The sequence below is a fragment of the Marmota monax genome, unplaced genomic scaffold, assembly GCF_021218885.2.
Source record: "Marmota monax isolate L192 unplaced genomic scaffold, Marmota_monax_Labrador192_F-V1.1 WCK01_AAM20220418_F8-fsc00098, whole genome shotgun sequence".
Classification (NCBI taxonomy): Eukaryota; Metazoa; Chordata; class Mammalia; order Rodentia; family Sciuridae; genus Marmota; species Marmota monax.
The window spans coordinates 1,740,350-1,757,615 of record NW_026694639.1 but is presented as its reverse complement, the minus strand read 5'-3'; the positions used below and the strand labels follow the sequence as shown (position 1 = coordinate 1,757,615).

Here is a 17,266-nt window from a genome sequence, read left to right as displayed (position 1 = left end):
GCCATATCTTTCAGTGACACTTCTGCTCTCCTTTTTGGTTCTTCTTCTTTAAAAAAAAAAAAATTTTTTTTTTTAGTTGTAATTGTCAATATCTTTATTTTATTTATTTATTTTTATGTGGTGCTGAGGATCGAACCCAACCCTCACACGTGCTAGGTGAGCACTCCACCCCTGAGCCACAACCTCAGCCCTCCTTTTGGTTCTTAAAGACTCATATTGCATCTTATTTCATGGTCAGCCGGCTGGTTTTCTTATTTTAATCTGCAAAATTTCTTCCAGCCATACCTACACTAATGTTTGATTAAATAACCAGGGAATGGGAAATTTGTAGGGGAAGTCTTTAGAATTCTGCCTACCACAGCAAGGTATTCCTGGTTCCTTTCTCATTTTCATTCCTCATTTTAGGTTCTTAATCATTTAAAATTTTTTACCATTTGATTTTTATTTGCCACCTCTATTTTCTTTTCTTCTTCTTTTTTTTTTTTTAGAGAGACAGAGAGAATTTTTTAATATTTATTTTTTTTTCGGTGGATACAACATCTTTGTTTGTATGTGGTGCCGAGGATCGAACTCGGGCCGCATGCATGCCAGGCGAGCATGCTACGGCTTGAGCCACATCCCCAGCCCACCACCTCTATTTTCTAAGGTTCTTAAAGGGGGGGGTCTATTTTTGTCTGCTTATATGTCATTATGGGGATTGTTCCATGTTTTCTAATGTAGGATCGTGATTCACTTTTTAGTGTGGCTGAGCATATATCCTTTTATAGAGGTGTGGTGCTTGCTTTCCCATCTGACCCTTTCTCACATTCATTTCATTTTTTGTTTACTAAACCAGGCACATTCTTCTCAATTCACATCTTGTACCTAAGGGCAGATTTTCACCAAAGTATCCGAAGTATAGATCAAATTTGACAAACTTCTTTATTTTCTCCCTATGCTATGGTTTTTGGTGTGGGATTTTGTGTGTGTGTGTGTGTGTGTGTGTGTGTGTGTGTGTGTGAGAGAGAGAGAGAGAGAGAGAGAGAACCTACTCTTCCATTGAAAGTATGGCCCTTTGAAAGTCTCAGCTATATAAATAGGGTCTCATCAGTTTCCATCTTCCATCCATTAGAAGATCAAGGTCTCATCTCTTTTTCCTTGTGGGCACTGAAACGAAAGCTCATATTTTACTGAGACAGGATGACTCCTATAGGGTAGTCAGCAGACTTTAAGTTGCCTTTTCATTTTTTTAAAAATTTTTTTTCTTTTTGAGAGAGAGAATATCTTTTTAATATTTATTTTTTTTTCGGCGGATACAACATCTTTGTATGTGGTGCTGAGGATCGAACCCGGGCCGCATGCATGCCAGGCGAGCGCACTACCGCTTGAGCCACATCCCCTGCCCATCCTTTTCATTTTTGACCCTTAAGAGTTTCTTTTCCTTTCTTGTGGGATCAGGTATTCATTTTAGGTAACTTTAATTGGGGTTTTTAGGTTCTCTTTCTGCCTATTGTCAGATACAGGAATTCTCCCATTGATAACTAACTTCTGCAGCTGCAACTCCAGTCAAGTCAGGAATAGCTTTCATGTCATCGAATGAATATTTTTCAGGTTTTCATCTTATCTGATCTCTTAGTAGATTTGTTAGGACATTCCAATTAGAAACACCTTCTTTTAAAAGTGTGTGTGTGTTTTTTTTTTTAATTACTATTTTGCTTTTAAAACATGCTTCTCTAGCTTGGTGGTCCTTTAAGACTCTTTCTTCATTAATTCTCATCAAATTTTAGCTATTTAAAATTTCTGGTCTAAAATATTTAATACCTACTAAATAATCTTACCTGATTCTATTTTCAGGTCATTGTCTGCAGTGCAGTCACAGTGACCTTATAAAATTGTTATTCTGGTCATGCCACTCTTCTGGTTACTCTGAAATGAGCCAGGAACAGTAGGCTGAGGCGGGAGGATAGCAAGTTGGAGGTCAGCCTGGGCAACCCTGTCTCAAAGTGAAATGAAAAGGACTTGGTATGTATCTCAGTGGTAGATTACCCTTGGGTTCAATTCCCAGTGTTGCAAAATGAAACAAAACAGAGTCTTTTCTTTCCATTAGGGTAAAATTAAGAAGTCCTTTATGGCCAGGTGTGGTGGTATATGCCTGTAATTCTAGCTATTTGAAACACTAAGGCAGGAGGGTGACAAATTCAGGACAGCCTCACTGACTTAGTGAGATCTTATCTCAAAATAAAAAAAGGTTTGGGAATGTAGTTCAGTGCTAAGGTAACTCTGTGTTTAATTTTGGGCGCACGAGCGCGCAAGAGAGCAAGCCTTGTGGTTCTAAGGCTCTACCTAAGCCGGCCCCAACCTCCATCATTGAGCATTGATTTCTTTGCTTAATGTACCATACTGTCGCTGTCAGCTAGGATTCATGGTGTATAAGCCACAGATGTGAATCCTGTCCAATTTAAGCAAAAGATTTATTGGATATACATGGTTATTTTAGAGAAAAGAAAACCCTCATCCCCTTGTTCCATATCTCTGGAAGGAAAGAAATAAGGGTAGTTTCAGTGGTTAGATAAACAAATATTAATCCAGAGGCTCCTGATTTTACTACCATGATATTATTAGACTAACTTGGGTCTGACAGTTTTCTACACTTTTGAGTTTAGGATTTAAATTTTCATGAGACAATTTGACTGCGTCAGCTTGGATCCCACGTTCATCCAGGGCCAATAATGTATGAAATGTGGGAGGGGTATTTCCTATATAGAAAAATAGGATGATATCGGGAAGAATTTTGGACAGGAAAACAACAGAAATTATCTTTAAGTACTTTCTTTTAGTTTATTTGGCACTTCATAAAGATTCACTCTGTATTGCTTATCTCAATTAAGGTATCTCTTAGTCATAGGACATTACACTTTTTCCTCATACTACAAATATTTGTATAATTATTCATTTAATGTCTATCTCACCCGTACTTTATAAGCATCATGAATACAAAGATAGCATCTGTTTTCTTTTTCATAGTATCTTCAACATTTATTATTGTGTCCGGGCATAGGAGCAACATAGGTTTTATAAAATGTTATATAACAAAATTTGGTTTTGGTACTGGGGATTGAACTGAGTGGTGCCTTACCACTGATTTATGTCCTCAGTCAGGCATTGTGGTACACACCTGTAATCCCAGCTGCTCGGGAGGCTGAGGCAGATGGATCGTGAGTTCAAAGCCAGCCTCAGCAAAATCGAGGTACTAAACAGTACAGTGAGACCCTGTCTCTAAATAAAATATAGAATAGGGCTGGGGATGTGGCTCAGTGGCCAAAGTATCCCTGAATTCAATACCTAATAAACCCCTCCCCCAAGAAATAAATAAAATATTTTAAAAATTTTGAGACAGTCTTAAATTGCTGAGGCTGGCCATGAACCTGCGATCCTCCTGCCTCAATCTAGGATTACAAGCATGCACTACCACGTGCAACCATGAAACAAAGGTAACTATGCAATGTCCTATTGAGTTAGTCAATAAAATGTTATTAAAAATAGGAAAGTATGATAGTAGTTAGTCATCCCTTATCTAGGCTTTCACTTTCTATGTTTTTTGTTATCCACTGTGAACAGTGGTCTGAAGTTATTAATTGGAAACTTTCCAGAAATAAACTATTCCTAAATTTAAAATCTCACACCCTCTCACTCTGCCCTACCCAGAATTATAATCATCCCTTTGTCCAGCATGTCCATGCTGTGTATACTACACCTGTGAGTCACTTATTAGCTATATTAGTTATCAGATTGACTTTTATGGTAGTGCAGTGCTTGTGTTCAAATAACCCTTATTTTAATCAGTAATGGATCCAAAGCACCAAGAGTAGCTATACAGAGGAGGCAACCAGGGTACAAAATCTGGTACTATTTGATAATGCTCTTCAGGGAACAGGAAAAAAAAAAGTATCTATAGGCTTGGTACTGTCTGTGGTTCTAGATGTCAATGGGGGATCTTGAAAGATATCCCTGCTGGTAAAAGGGAGACTGCTGTGTGTTAAGTGTATAAAGGATTAAAATTCTATATTTAATGTGCAGGCAGAATAAAACTACAAACTACACATTAAGATGTTTGAAAATATATGAAAACATATCAAAATTTTAATAATATTTGTGGTTCTTTTCTACCTTTTTATTACTATTAATTATAGTAATTTATTACCATTAATTTATTTATTTGTATGCAGTGCTGAGAATTGAACCCAGCGCAGTGCCTCACACATTCTAGGCAAGTGCGCTACCACTGAGCCCCAGCCCCAGCCCATCTACTTTTCTGTGTATTTCAGATTTTTAGTGAGTGTGCTAACTTTTATAGTTAATATCAAAAGAAACAATATATAAAAAGTAAAATAGTTAATGCTTGCCTAAATAGATTTACAAATACTGTATTCCATCAAGATAGCCAAGAGTCTCAGGAAACAAAGCTCTAACATAATTTTGTTTTACCCTTTCTGAGTTTGAATGCCTTAGTTATGTATGGAGACATACTTCATAATCTAGAAAGGGGGAGTTAAAGATAAAGAATATTGCATTTATCTATTAGATGCCAAAGGGAAAGGCTGTTAAGGCAATATTAGTAGGTATTATTTCTCCTTTATGATTAATATTATGGTTATTATTAAATGCTTACTATATGGTATGACAAGCTAATTTTAGTATGTAATACTAATGTGTAAATATAATGTGTATGTACATATTACATGCTAATATATGCAAAGCTAATTGTACTAATACTGAAATCATTGGTATCATCCCTGCTTTGTTAACTATTTCTTAAGATGATACTGTTTATTACTTTGGTTCTTTTGCTGAACAAGCAACTCAATATGGTACTGATTTGACCTAGGCAGTTCAAAACTGGCAAGCAGAAACTCAAGTTGGTGAACACTAATATTTCTGTCACTAGGCAGATATGTCTATCTTAGATATCAATCTATCAATTTTGTGTAATTGGTTTTCAAGTGCTCATTAAAACTTGAATGTTCTCTTGGCTTCTGCCCTTACTATCCTTTTTTTTTTTTTAATAAGAGACAACGTAATGCTTTGATTTATGTATGTATTAGTGGTTATTTAAAAATTTTTTTTTAATATTTATTTTTTAAGTGTAGATGGACACAACACAATGCCTTTATTTTTGTGTGGTATTGAGGATCGAACCCGGGTCCCGCCCGTGCTAGGTGAGCTCTCTACCACTGAGCCACAATCCCAGCCCCATTAGTGGGTTTTATACTGCAAGTTGCCACCTATTAATGGCTAATGCAATAATTTTTAATAGGCTGTGATTTACATTTTTAATATTTATATTTTGGTGCTGGGAATTGAACCCAGGTCCTCATGCCTGCTAGGTAGTCTACCACTGAGCTTTAAAGCACCCACCCCCTTAATTTATTCATTTTAATTTGGGACAGGGTCTTGCTAAGTTACTGAGGCTGGTCTTGAACTTGGAGTTTTCTTGTCTCAACTTCCCTAGTAGCTAGGATTACAGGCATGTACCACCGCCCTGGGCCATCCTACTCTGAAGATCACCATCTGATCCCATGTTTCCAAATTTTATGAACATTTTTGATCGACATTTTAACTGGACTTCTCAGAAGCATTTGATACAGTTAATACCCTCCCTTTCTTTATGCTGTTTTGCGTGGCTTCAGTGACACCACAGTCATTCTTTTCTCCTTCTCTTATAGATCACATCTTGCTTTACAAATTCCTCCTCCATGAACTGTCCTTAAAGTATTAGAAGTCCTTAAGACTTAAGCTGGCTTTTTGTTTGGGGGTGAGGGTACAGAGTCTTCTGTGTAACCAAGATTGGTCTTGACCTTATGAACTCAAGTGATTCTTTTGGGTTGACCACCTGAATAGCTTGGATTACAAGTGTGTACCACCAGCTAGACTGACTGTTAACAACACTTTCATTCCTTATGCTCCAGTTTTCACCACCTCAGTAAATTATACTTTTAATTAGTATGCAGAAAGCTATCATTCATTCATTAATGTTTTTCTCTATCCTTACCTACCAAATGTAATTTATCTTTAAGTTTAGGTAATTCTAACTTTTGGATGTACTTCAGATCCTCCCTGTTAGTTCAGAGGGGCGTAGTTTTTCATCTAATTTATGAAATAGTCTTCTAAAACCTGTTTCTTTTCCATTTATCTCCCTTCCAATCCAGTTGCAACATAGTGGTCAGAGGGATTATCTTTTTTAACAGTAAGTCATGCTTTTTGCCTCTGGTGTCTCCCTGTTGATCATAGCTTAAATTCTAAACATCTTTACACGGCTTACCAGGCCTGTGAGATCTGCTTCATTCACCCTCCAAGTTTTCCTTCTACTACTCTCAACTATCCTTTAGCTGTTACATACTTTTTCATCACTGAATATTTCAGGGTCTTTTGAACAGCTTTATTTGTTTGCTTTACTTTGTCTGTTAACCAGACACCTACCCAACTTTTAGTTCTCGGCTTATGCAGTGTATCATTTCAGACAAGTCTTTCTTTTTTAAAAAAAATTTATTCTGATTTGTTATACATGACAGCAGATTGCATTTCAATTCATAGTACACATATAGAACACAATTTTTCATAAAGTAGAGTCACACCATTCATGTCTTCATACATGTACTTAGGGTAATGATGTCCATCTCATTCCCCTGTCTTTCCTACTCCCCGCCCCTCCCTTTCCCTCTCTTTCCCTTGCCCTATCTAAAGTTCCTCTATTCCTTCCATGCTCCCCCCACCCCATCTCCATTATGGATCAGCATCCACATATCAGAGAAAACATTCGTCATTTGGTTTTTTGGGATTGAGTTACTTCACTTAGCATGATATTCTCCAACTATCCATTTACCTGCAGAAGCCATGATTTTATTCTCTTTTAAAGCTGAGTAATATTCCATTGTGTATATATACCACAGTTTCTTTATCCACTCATCTATTAAAGAGCATCTAGGTTGGTTCCACAGTTTAGCTATTGTGAATTGAGCTACTATAAACATTGATGTGGCTGTGTCACTATAGTATGCTATTTTTAAGTCCTTTAGGTATAGGCTGAGGAGTGGGATAACTGGGTCAAATGGTGGTTCCAAGGAATCTGCATATTGCTTTCCGTAGTTTTCATTGTAGAGGTCTTTCACCTCTTTCGTTGATTCCCAAGTATTTTGTATGTTTTTTGAGGCTGTTGCACCAATTTGCAGTCCCACTAGCAAAGTATGAGTGTGCCTTTTCCTCCACATCTCGCCAACACTTATTATTGTTGTTCGTATTCTTTTTTTTAAAGAGAGAGAGAGAGAGAATTTTTTAATATTTTAGTTTTTTTGGCAGACGCAACATCTTTGTTTGTATGCGGTGCTGAGGATCGAACCAGGGCCGCACGCATGCCAGGCGAGCGCGCTACTGCTTGAGCCACATCCCCAGACCCTATTGTTTGTATTCTTAATAGCTGCCATTCTGGTAGGAGTTAGATGAAATCTTAGAGTAGTTTTGATTTGCATTTCTCTAATTGCTGTAGATGTTGAACATTTTTTCAATTATTTGTTGATTAATTGTATATCACCTTCTGAGAATTGTCTGTTCAATTCCTTGGCCCATTTATTGATTAGGTTATTTGTGTTGTTTTGGTGTTAAGGTTTTTTAGAGATTAGTGCTCTATCTGATGTGTGGTAAAAATTTGCTCCCATTCTGTAGACTCTCTATTCACCTCATTGACTGTTTCTTTTGCTGAGAAGAAGCTTTTTAGTTTGAATCCATCCCTTTTATTGATTCTTGATTTTATTTCTTGTGCTTTAGGAGTTTTATTAAGGAAGTCGGGGCCTAATCCGACATGATGAAGATTTGGGCCTATTTTTTCTTCTTTTAGGGTCTGGTTTAATTCCTAGTTCCTTGATTCACTTTGAGTTGAGTTTTGTGCATAGTGACAGATACGGGCTTAATTTCATTTTGTTGCATGTGAATCTGCAGTTTTCCCAGTACCGTTTGTTAAAGAGGCTATCTTTTCTCCAATACACAATTTTGGTGCCTTTGTCTAATATGAGATAACTGTATTTATGTGGGTTTGTCTCTGTGTTCTCTATTCTGTACCACTGGTTTGCAAACCTATTTTGGTGCCAATACACCATGCTGTTTTTATTACTGTTTATCTGTAGTAGAGTTTAAAGTCGGTATTGTGATGCCACCTGCTTCACTCCTCTTGCTTTAGCTATTCAGGGTCTCTCATTTTTTCCAGGTGAGTTTCATAACTGCTTTTTCTATTTCTGTGAGGAATATCATTGGGATTTTGATTGGAATTGCATTAAATCTTTTTAGTGCTTTTGGTAGTATGGTCATGTTGACAATATTAATTCTGCCTATCCAGGAACAAGAGAGATCTTTTCCATCTTCTAAGGTCTTCTTTAATTACTTTCTTTAGGGTTCTGTAGTTTTCATTGTAGAGGTCTTTCACCTCTTTTGTTGATTCCCAAGTATTTTATATATTTTTTGAGGCTGTTGTAAATGGGATAGTTTTCCTAGTTTCTCTTTCTGAGGATTTGTCACTGATGTATAGAAATGCCTTTGATTTATGGGTGTTGATATTATATCCTGCTACTTTGCTAAATTCATTTATTAGTTTTAGAAATTTTCTGGTGAAATTTTTTGGATCTTCTAGGTATAGAATCATGTTGGCAAATAGTGATAGTTTGAGTTCTTTTCCTATCCGTATCCCTTTAATTTCTTTTGTCTCAGATCTTTCTTGATTTCTAATTTTTCACTCTCATATTACCTTTTTCTCTTTCATCGTAGTATGTGTTGGCATTTATATTCATATATTTGTTTTAATGGTCACCTTCCTGGTAAATTGTAAATTCCTTGAGAACTTACCTTGCCTTGGCTGTTCCCTGCTTATTCCCTGCTCCTTGCAAATTGCCTGTTTCCTAGTAGCTTCTCAACATTTGTTTGCTAGACAGATGGAAAGATAGAGGATGGATGAATAGATAAATGAATATGAATCGGTCTGTTCCTGCCATCCTCTGTATCATTCTGTATCTTTGTTTCTATTTCTCTGTCCTGAACAGATACCTTTCAGAGTGTTTTCCTAGAGCTTGAGCATTTCTAGAATTCAGTTCAGTTTAAGTGAATGAATGTCTCCTTGGTTTGGTTAAAATTGTATATAACTTGTAAAATATGGAAACAGAATGAAATAAAATAGAAAGCAGATACAGAACAACTTAATAGGACTATTTTCCTGTGAAGAAAAATCTAGAGGTTTTATTTCGCTATTCATACCAATCATACCTGAGGGATGAGGGAGTTGAGGGCTATCACCAATCATTATTTTCCAAAAAATTTGATTTTAGAATTTTAAGCTCTTCTGCCTTGAATGAAAAGAAAAATTTTGATGTGCTCTATTTTGTATTAGAAACCTGAGTGTGACATATAGTTTCAGAATGTCATCATTGGATTGTCATTTGGCTTTGCAATTTTGCATTTAATCACATATTAGTACAATATCAAAACAGAATTAAAGTTTTAAGATCGAAAGTCTTCAGTCACCACAGCTCTGTTTCTGAATATTATAGTTACCTGATATATTACTGCATGTGGTGATAGCCATTACTGCTTTCAAAGTGTAGTAGGAAACATTAGAGGCCTTGATAATTACAACATTTCACTTGTTTGACTTTTTATTTTAGTTAGAATTTAGTTTTCGGTGGACACAACATCCTTGTTTTTGTATGTGGTGCTGGGGATCGAACCCGGGCGGCATGCATGCCAGGCGAGCGCGCTACCGCTTGAACCACATCCCAGCCCCTTTTAGTTAGAATTTAAAATACTAAATAGCTGTGGCTACCATTTGGTTGAAACTTACTGTGGGATAGGCATTGCTAGATAGTAAATAGATATTCTCAAAGTCAGGTAGCTATGATTTTTGTTATATAAATGACAGTATTATGGAGGCTCAAAAAAAGATAAATGATTTTAAGATCACATAGTTGGAAAAGTCCGTATTTGAATCCAATTTTGTCTCAGTCAAAAGGTTGTTCTATTTTGATGCCAGCATGCTATTTACTGCTAACTTTTGTATTTTAGTTTTAAAAGTTGGAGGTATGCCTGTAATCCCAGCAGCTTGAAAAGTAAGGCAGGAGGATCACAAGTTCAAAGCCAGCCCCAACAACTTAGCAAGGCTCTAAGCAACTCAGAGAGACCCTGTCCCTAAATAAACTATAAAAAAGGGCTGGGCTTGTGACTCAGTGGTTAATCCTCCATTGGGTTCAAACTCCAGCACCAAAACAAGAAAAACTCTACTGTCATATACATCTAAAAGGAACAACCAGAGATATGAAAATTGTGATCTATATGTTTAATATGAATTGTAATGCATCCCATTGTCATATATAAATTTCAAAAAATAAATAAAAATAACAAATTAAAGATTTTTAAAAAATCTGGAGGAAAAAAAATGTTGGAGAATCTATGTATAGTAGGCCTTTCAACCAGGTTCAGTACATACCTATAATCCCAGAGACTTGGAAGGTTTAGGTCTAATGAGTTCAAGGCCTGCCTTGGTGCCTTAGTGAAACTCTGTCTCATTGAAAAAATAAAAAGGGTTGGGAATGTATTCAGTGGTAGACTACCCCCGGGTTTCATCCCCAGTGATACAAAAAGGTGAGCTTTTCACCATCAAATTAATAATGTAATCAGCATTTTATCTTTTAAGACACTTTGAGAATTGTTCAGTAGTTCCGTAGTTGTCAACCTGAGTCTTCCTCTGAACTTAGTCTTATATTTCCTTTGTACTTTTAGGGTGCTCACTAGCATTTCTCTTCTGAATATTAGTAGCTTATGAATACTGATCGCCTCTGCTTTGAGATTCTTTAAGTTCTTTGAAGGCAGAATTTTTTTCTTGCTGTCTTTAGTGCTTTTTAAAAAAAATAATACAGAGTCAATGAATATTGATTGAATGAACCATTGACGTAATCAACTTTTAAAAATACGTATCTTTTTCTTGTGTATGTGCCTGTCCTTTGCAGTGTAAGGTTGTAAATATTCATATCATTGATGTGCTTTTTCTTTTTTTTTCTTTTCTTTTTTTTTTTTAGTTTTAGGGATTGAACCCAGGGATTCCTTGCCACTGAGTACATCCCCAGTCCTTTTTACTTACTTAGTAAAGAGATAGGGTCTCAGTAAGCTGCTTAGGCTGGCCTCATACTTGCAATTCTGCCTCCGCCTCTCTAGTCATTAAGATTATAGAGCTTGTGGTGTCTTCTGTCTTGCACAACCAAATTGAGCACTTGCCTAGCATGTGTGAGGCTCTGGGTTCGATCCTCAGCACCACATAAAAATAAATAAAAAAGGTATAAAAAACATATAGTTACATCTTTTTTTTTTTTTTTAAGTGTCCTCTTACCAAGATTTATTGCCACATTTAGTGACTTCTTTTTCTGGCCTTAAATCATCAGTGTTTTTGATTGATCTTTTCCTTCAGCTTTTTTTTTTTATTATTAATACCTTTTTTTTTTTTTAAATGTGTTGCTGAGGATCGAACCTAGGCCCCGCCCGTCCTAGGCAAGGGCTCTATTGCTGAGCCACAATCTCAGCCTCAGCCCCGACTTTTTTTTTAACTTGATACCTAAGATGTCAGTCTTCTAAGTTTGTCCTTTGTGGTTTTGTTTTTCTTTGTCTACCTTTTAAATGGTAATTCCCTAAGATCCTGTCTTTGGTCTGCTTCTCTTAATCATACTGAGAACTTTCCCTGGGTGATAGATATCATTTTTGTTGCTTGTCTTTGACCATTGTCCATATTAAGAATGGTAAATCAAATACTTACAGAGGCTGGGTGGTATTATATATACATGGGTAAAAAGGTGAGTGACACAGTAAGGGATAATAGGAATTCTGGTGGATTAAGTTATCTATGTCTTATCTGAAGATCCAGCCAGATTGTTGACAGCTCTTCAGTTTTTCCAGGGAAGCTAGAAATCTAGACTTTTTAATTTGAAATTTCCATATTTCTACATATGAGCAGGTAGTTAAAATTTTTAGCTTTAGTGAACACCAACAGAAAGTCTTTTTGAATTTGCAAGTTTACTTTAATTTACTATCCCTCTGTGTGTGTCTAGAACTGATTTTTCTGCCAAGCCTCAGGCTCATCCCATTGTATTGTAGTGTATACAGGAGTCCTGTGTTCCACAGGTATCTCAAAGAATGTGATCATCTGGAACTTCAAAGGTGTATTAGGAAAGAGCTGAGCGTGGTGGCACATGCCTGTAATCGCAGTGGCTCGGGAGGTTGAGGCAGGAAGATTTCGAATTCAAAGCCAACCTCATCAGTGGCTAGGCACTAAGCAATTCAGTGAGACCCTGTCTCTAAATAAAATACAATGTAAGATGGGGATGTGGCTCAATGGTCAAGTACTTGTCCCTGAGTTCAATTCCCCTGTACCAAAAATGAAAACCTTAAAAAAAAAATAAAAAATGTATTATGACATGGTTTCATTTTACAGAATCAGGCAGGTATGAATTTGAATCCTGATTCTCCCTCTTATTAGATCACCAAGGAAGTAACTTTATTTCTTTAAACTTCTGTTTGCTCATGTAAACTGGAAGCGATGTTTAGCTCCTTGAACTAGCCCTTTTTATTTTTATTTTGAGATAGGGTCTGACAAGTTGCCCAGGCTGACCTCAAACTTGAGATGCTCCTGCCTCAGCCTCCTGAGTAGTTAGGATTACAGGTGTGTGCCACCATGCCAGGCAATATTTATGTTCAAAGTAAATTGATCTGTTAATATAATTTAGTAATTGTTGTCTTCTAGGGCTAGAGTTTCTAAAAACAATTTATAGGGGGTGGGTGGGGAGCCACTACAGCCCATTAAGATCATTCTTTTCTGTTTTCTTTCTCTTATTTAAGTGTCAAGTTCTCTTGATCTTCCCTCCCTCCTGTGAGCCCATGTTTATATTTATAGCAAGGTTTCTCAACCTCCAAACACGACACTCTGGGCCCGATTATTCTTTGTTGTGGAACTATCTTGTGCAGCATTCTTAGCCTCTACCCAATGGATATGAGTAATATTCTACAGTTTTTGACGACCAAAAATGTTCCAGACATTGTCAAATACCGCATGGGGCACATGAGAACTACTTGTTTATAGATGTGTTCCTATCTCTTATTTTCAAAGAGCCTTTCTTCTCCATGTTTTTTGTTATTAGCATAAATGGGCAACTTCCCCCATTTAAAAAAAAAAAAAACACTTGCTTTCCCCCAGTATTTGATCTTAGAATTATTTTCTCTTCTCATTTTCTTTTCTAGAATAAGAAGCCTTCATGTCCTTATTTCTGCTTTTCTTTCTGGCTTTTACCCCTCATGGAGCAACTGAAAGTGTTTTTCACCAAGTCTTTTATCATGTTTTATCTCCCGAAGTGAATGATACCACTTCCTAGCTGTCCAGGTCATCCTCATACCTTAATTCTTCCTTTTCTTTCTTCCCACTCCCATGCACACACCCATACAGTCAACCATAAGGTCTGTTCTATCTCCTCAATGTTTCTCACATCCATTTCTATTCTTTATTCTCTCAGCTGTGTCACAGAAAGTCATCGGGCCTCATCAGTCTTTGTTGTTCTCTGAAATTCAAGTCAAGTTCCATTCTGCTTTTTCCCCCCTACATTATAGCTTTCTAGAACAAGTTCTCTTCCCATTTTAGACTTTCTAAATCATTATTTCTGGTTTTGAGCTTATGCGTTTTGAAAGACTTACCAAGTGATTGTTATACAGCTATTGATTGCTTTATTTTCCTGTTTCAGAAACCTTTCATTGCTCTTAGAAACCTTCTACAAACTTTAATGTTTTTTATAAAAGCCTTCCCAATGTGGTTCCTGTCTTTTGTCAAAAGTGTTTTGCCCAATGAAAAATTATTTAGGTTCTTTTAGACAAGTATTTTATAAAATATCAGTATTTTTTAACACCAACAATACAATTTTTAATTGGGAGAGAGATCAGGAAGAAATGTAAGTATTCTCATTCATTAATTAATCTTGTGTGTCTGTGGCAAATTTGACTGCAAGTTGTTGAATAAGATTTCTTTTCTTGCAGGTATTTATAACAGCAATGATGTAGCAGTATCCTTTCCAAATGTAGTATCTGGCTCAGGATCTAGCACTCCTGTCTCCAGCTCTCATTTACCTCAGCAGTCCTCTGGTCATTTGCAACAAGTGGGAGCTCTCTCCCCCTCAGCTGCATCATCTGTAACCCCTGCTGTTGTTACAACTCAGGTACATATTATAATGTTGTGAAGTCAGGTTCAGATGGGTCTGCCATTTTTTAAAGTAAGGGTAGTTGGAGGAGAGGCAAATTAAATAGAGCTTTAATGTATGAAATATCTGAATTGTATTAAACTTGTTAATAGGAAATTTTTCATGATCTTCATGAGAGAGGACAAATGATTATATGGGTACTAAATGATTCTTTTCTCTTTCTTTGTTTCTGACTTTGTCCTGATGTAAAATTATACTTTCAGGGGAGCTTTGAATTCTTTTCTTTAAAAACATAATGGTGACAAAGTATGAGCTAATTTTGGACTTTTGTGGGGTTTTAAAATAATGTTTAAAATCACAAAATAATATATGACTATCTGTTGTCTAAACATTTAAAAACTAGTATGAATGTTAACCTTGTGCAGTGTGCATACCTGTAATCCCAACAATTTGGGAGGCCAAGGCAGTAAGATCACAACTTTGAGGCTAGTCTGGGCAACTTATTGACACCCTGTCTCAAAATAAAAAAATAAAAGGGGCTGGGATGTAGCTCCATGGTAGAACACCCTTGAGTACAATCCCCAGTACTGAAGAAAGAGGAAAGAAGGAAGAAGGGAAGGATTATAATCTTAAATTGTATCAATAGGACAGTAAATGGGGAAAACTGTAGGCATACTTTTCCAAAGGTAATAATTTAAGATCCCTGAAGTACGTATTGAAACCTAGGAGGCTTTACTGTTGAACTGCAGCCCCAACCCTTTTTATTTTTTTAGTTTAAGATAAGGTCTTGCTAAATTTACCAAGGCTGGCTTCAGATTTGCAATCCTTCTGCTCAGCCTCCTGAGTAGCTGGGCATATAGGTGTGCGCAACTGCAATAAATCTTTTTTAAAATTTATTTGGAATTCTTTATATTTTTATTTGTTATTTTCTAAAATTCAAGTCGTAAGTCTTAACATTTCAACAATATTGTAATAGTATAATTGTAAATATCTAATTACAAACAGCTAGTTAAGTAGTTGTATGTAAGTTGCCGTAAATTTGAGCTTTTAGTATATGTGCATAATTTCCATTGTATGGAGCTTTATAATATGTACGTAGTGTGTGTGTGTGTGTGTATGTGTGTGTATTTGTATGTAATGTGTGTATATGTGTGTATGTGTGTGTGTATATATTATTTTTCAGTATTTTTGTAAGCTGTATATCAAAGCTCAGCATTAGGTTATCTTTAAAGCATGTGAGTGAATGATGCAGTGTGAATAATCGCCATTGTAATTAAGCCAAGTGTCAGAATGAACAGCAGACGGTCAGCATAGAAAATCGGTGGCATGATTATTAGTATCATCTTTGAAGATGAAAGTTAACTATTTGGTGAACCTATTATCCTGAGTAAGGAAAGTTTGATTACTTTAGGAGGGTCTTTCTTTAATTCATTTCACTAGAGAAGTGAGGTAGGCATAAGGGTTTGGGGTTAGAGAGGGTGAAAGGATAAATGAAACAATGGCTTTCATAAATAGTTTTTCTCTTTTAATTAAGTGTAACCTTGGACCAAGTCTCACATGAACATATTCAATGTGCATTTTTGTTTCTGTCTTTATACAAAAGTCTGTTTTAATTATTCTGGTTAATTCCAGGCTGAATTATGCAAAAATCTCATTCATTATGTTTGTGGGTTTAGGGGCTAGCATTAGGAAGAGGTGGATGGGGGGATGTAGGGAGGTAAAGAGAAATTTGTAGCTAGAGGGAAAATTCCATTTAACATGTGACTCACTGAAAAACAAATCATAGTTGCGAATAATTTAGGATTCAGTCCAATTAAAATCTTTACTTTTTATCCCCTTTTCATGTTTCATTAAGATGGGTTTCTTATATCATCCAGTTTGATTCAAATGCTGCATACTGACAACTGCATCTATGTTTCTGCCTAGCAGTAAATGCTTTCTGCCTTGAAGCTGAAGCTTATTTAGTTTGGCTTATCTGGTGCTGCTGTAGCAACCATCAGTCTCCAGGCAACTGAGGCATGTTGACCTCTCCGTTGAACTGAGTGCAGAACTACTTCCATTTAGCTTCCTGAGACAATTGTGCTGATGTTGAATGTGAAAATTTCTAGGCAGTGTGCAAGGGAAAGTAAGATAGCCCTCAATATTTAGGTAGAAGTAACAGGACTCTTAAAATTGGTAATTGAATTTTTTCCCTGAAATGACGAAGTTCATTTCTGTTTAACTCTTATAGAGGCCTTGTTTGTCTTCAAACCATACAATTCATTGTATTTAAATAAACACGTCTTAGTGTTTTATTTAGGTGTGCTTTATAGGTAGATGATTTAAAATGAAGAGAGCAATGTGATAAGATGAAACTATCAAAACTATCAATACAAATGTAATTCTAAGAGTGTTATCACAATCATCAAGAATCACCATACTAGGGAGAAAATGATTTTAAAAATATGAGCAGAGAATATAAGTTTTAAATTTGATTAATGTTATGCTAATCATCTTACCACCCTGCCCCCCAGTAAATTTAAAGTAGTAAGTTTTAGTGAGTGGATTGGTGCCAGTGACGATAAAAATCCAGGGATCATTCTTTTTCTTTTTTGACTTTGTTTTTATAAAAGTAAATAGTCCTCTTGTTTGACTTATTTACTCTCTTAAGAATTCTCATAAGAGGAGGTAAATCAAGAACGGCTAATAAAAATTAAAAACCAAAAATAACTTGATAAACTGAAATTAACTTGATTTTGGATTTTTAAAAAATATTTTTAAATTTTAGATTGGCACAATGTCTTTATTTTATATTTATGTGATGCTGAGGATTGAACCCAGTGCCTCATGCATGCTAGGCGAGCACTCTACCACTGAGCCACAACCCCAGCTCCTTGATTTTGGATTTTAATGGGTGGTGGGGAGGGAGACAACTTGTAAAATCCTGGGGAGGGAGGAAAGTCTGATGATTAGCAATCCAAGTTCCAAAAAAAAAATATTTAGAAAAACTGTTGGATAAATCAATTTAAAATCTTAAGTGTTAATTTTGTGTT

The 17,266-nt window shown here is 36.1% G+C and overlaps 1 protein-coding gene across 15 annotated transcripts in view; it reads left to right on the top strand.

The window, feature by feature from the left end:
* Nucleotides 1–17,266, top strand: part of Mllt10 (MLLT10 histone lysine methyltransferase DOT1L cofactor) — a 193,926-nt gene that overhangs the window by 150,414 nt on the left and 26,246 nt on the right. For all 15 annotated transcript variants that reach the window (XR_009224754.1, XM_058572285.1, XM_058572290.1 and 12 more), the window contains one exon: nucleotides 14,074–14,252. Coding sequence is in view for 14 of the 15 variants with exons in the window: in XM_058572285.1 (XP_058428268.1) it covers nucleotides 14,074–14,252 (179 nt within the window). In the remaining variant the exon portion in view is untranslated. The remainder of the gene's footprint in view (nucleotides 1–14,073; nucleotides 14,253–17,266) is intronic.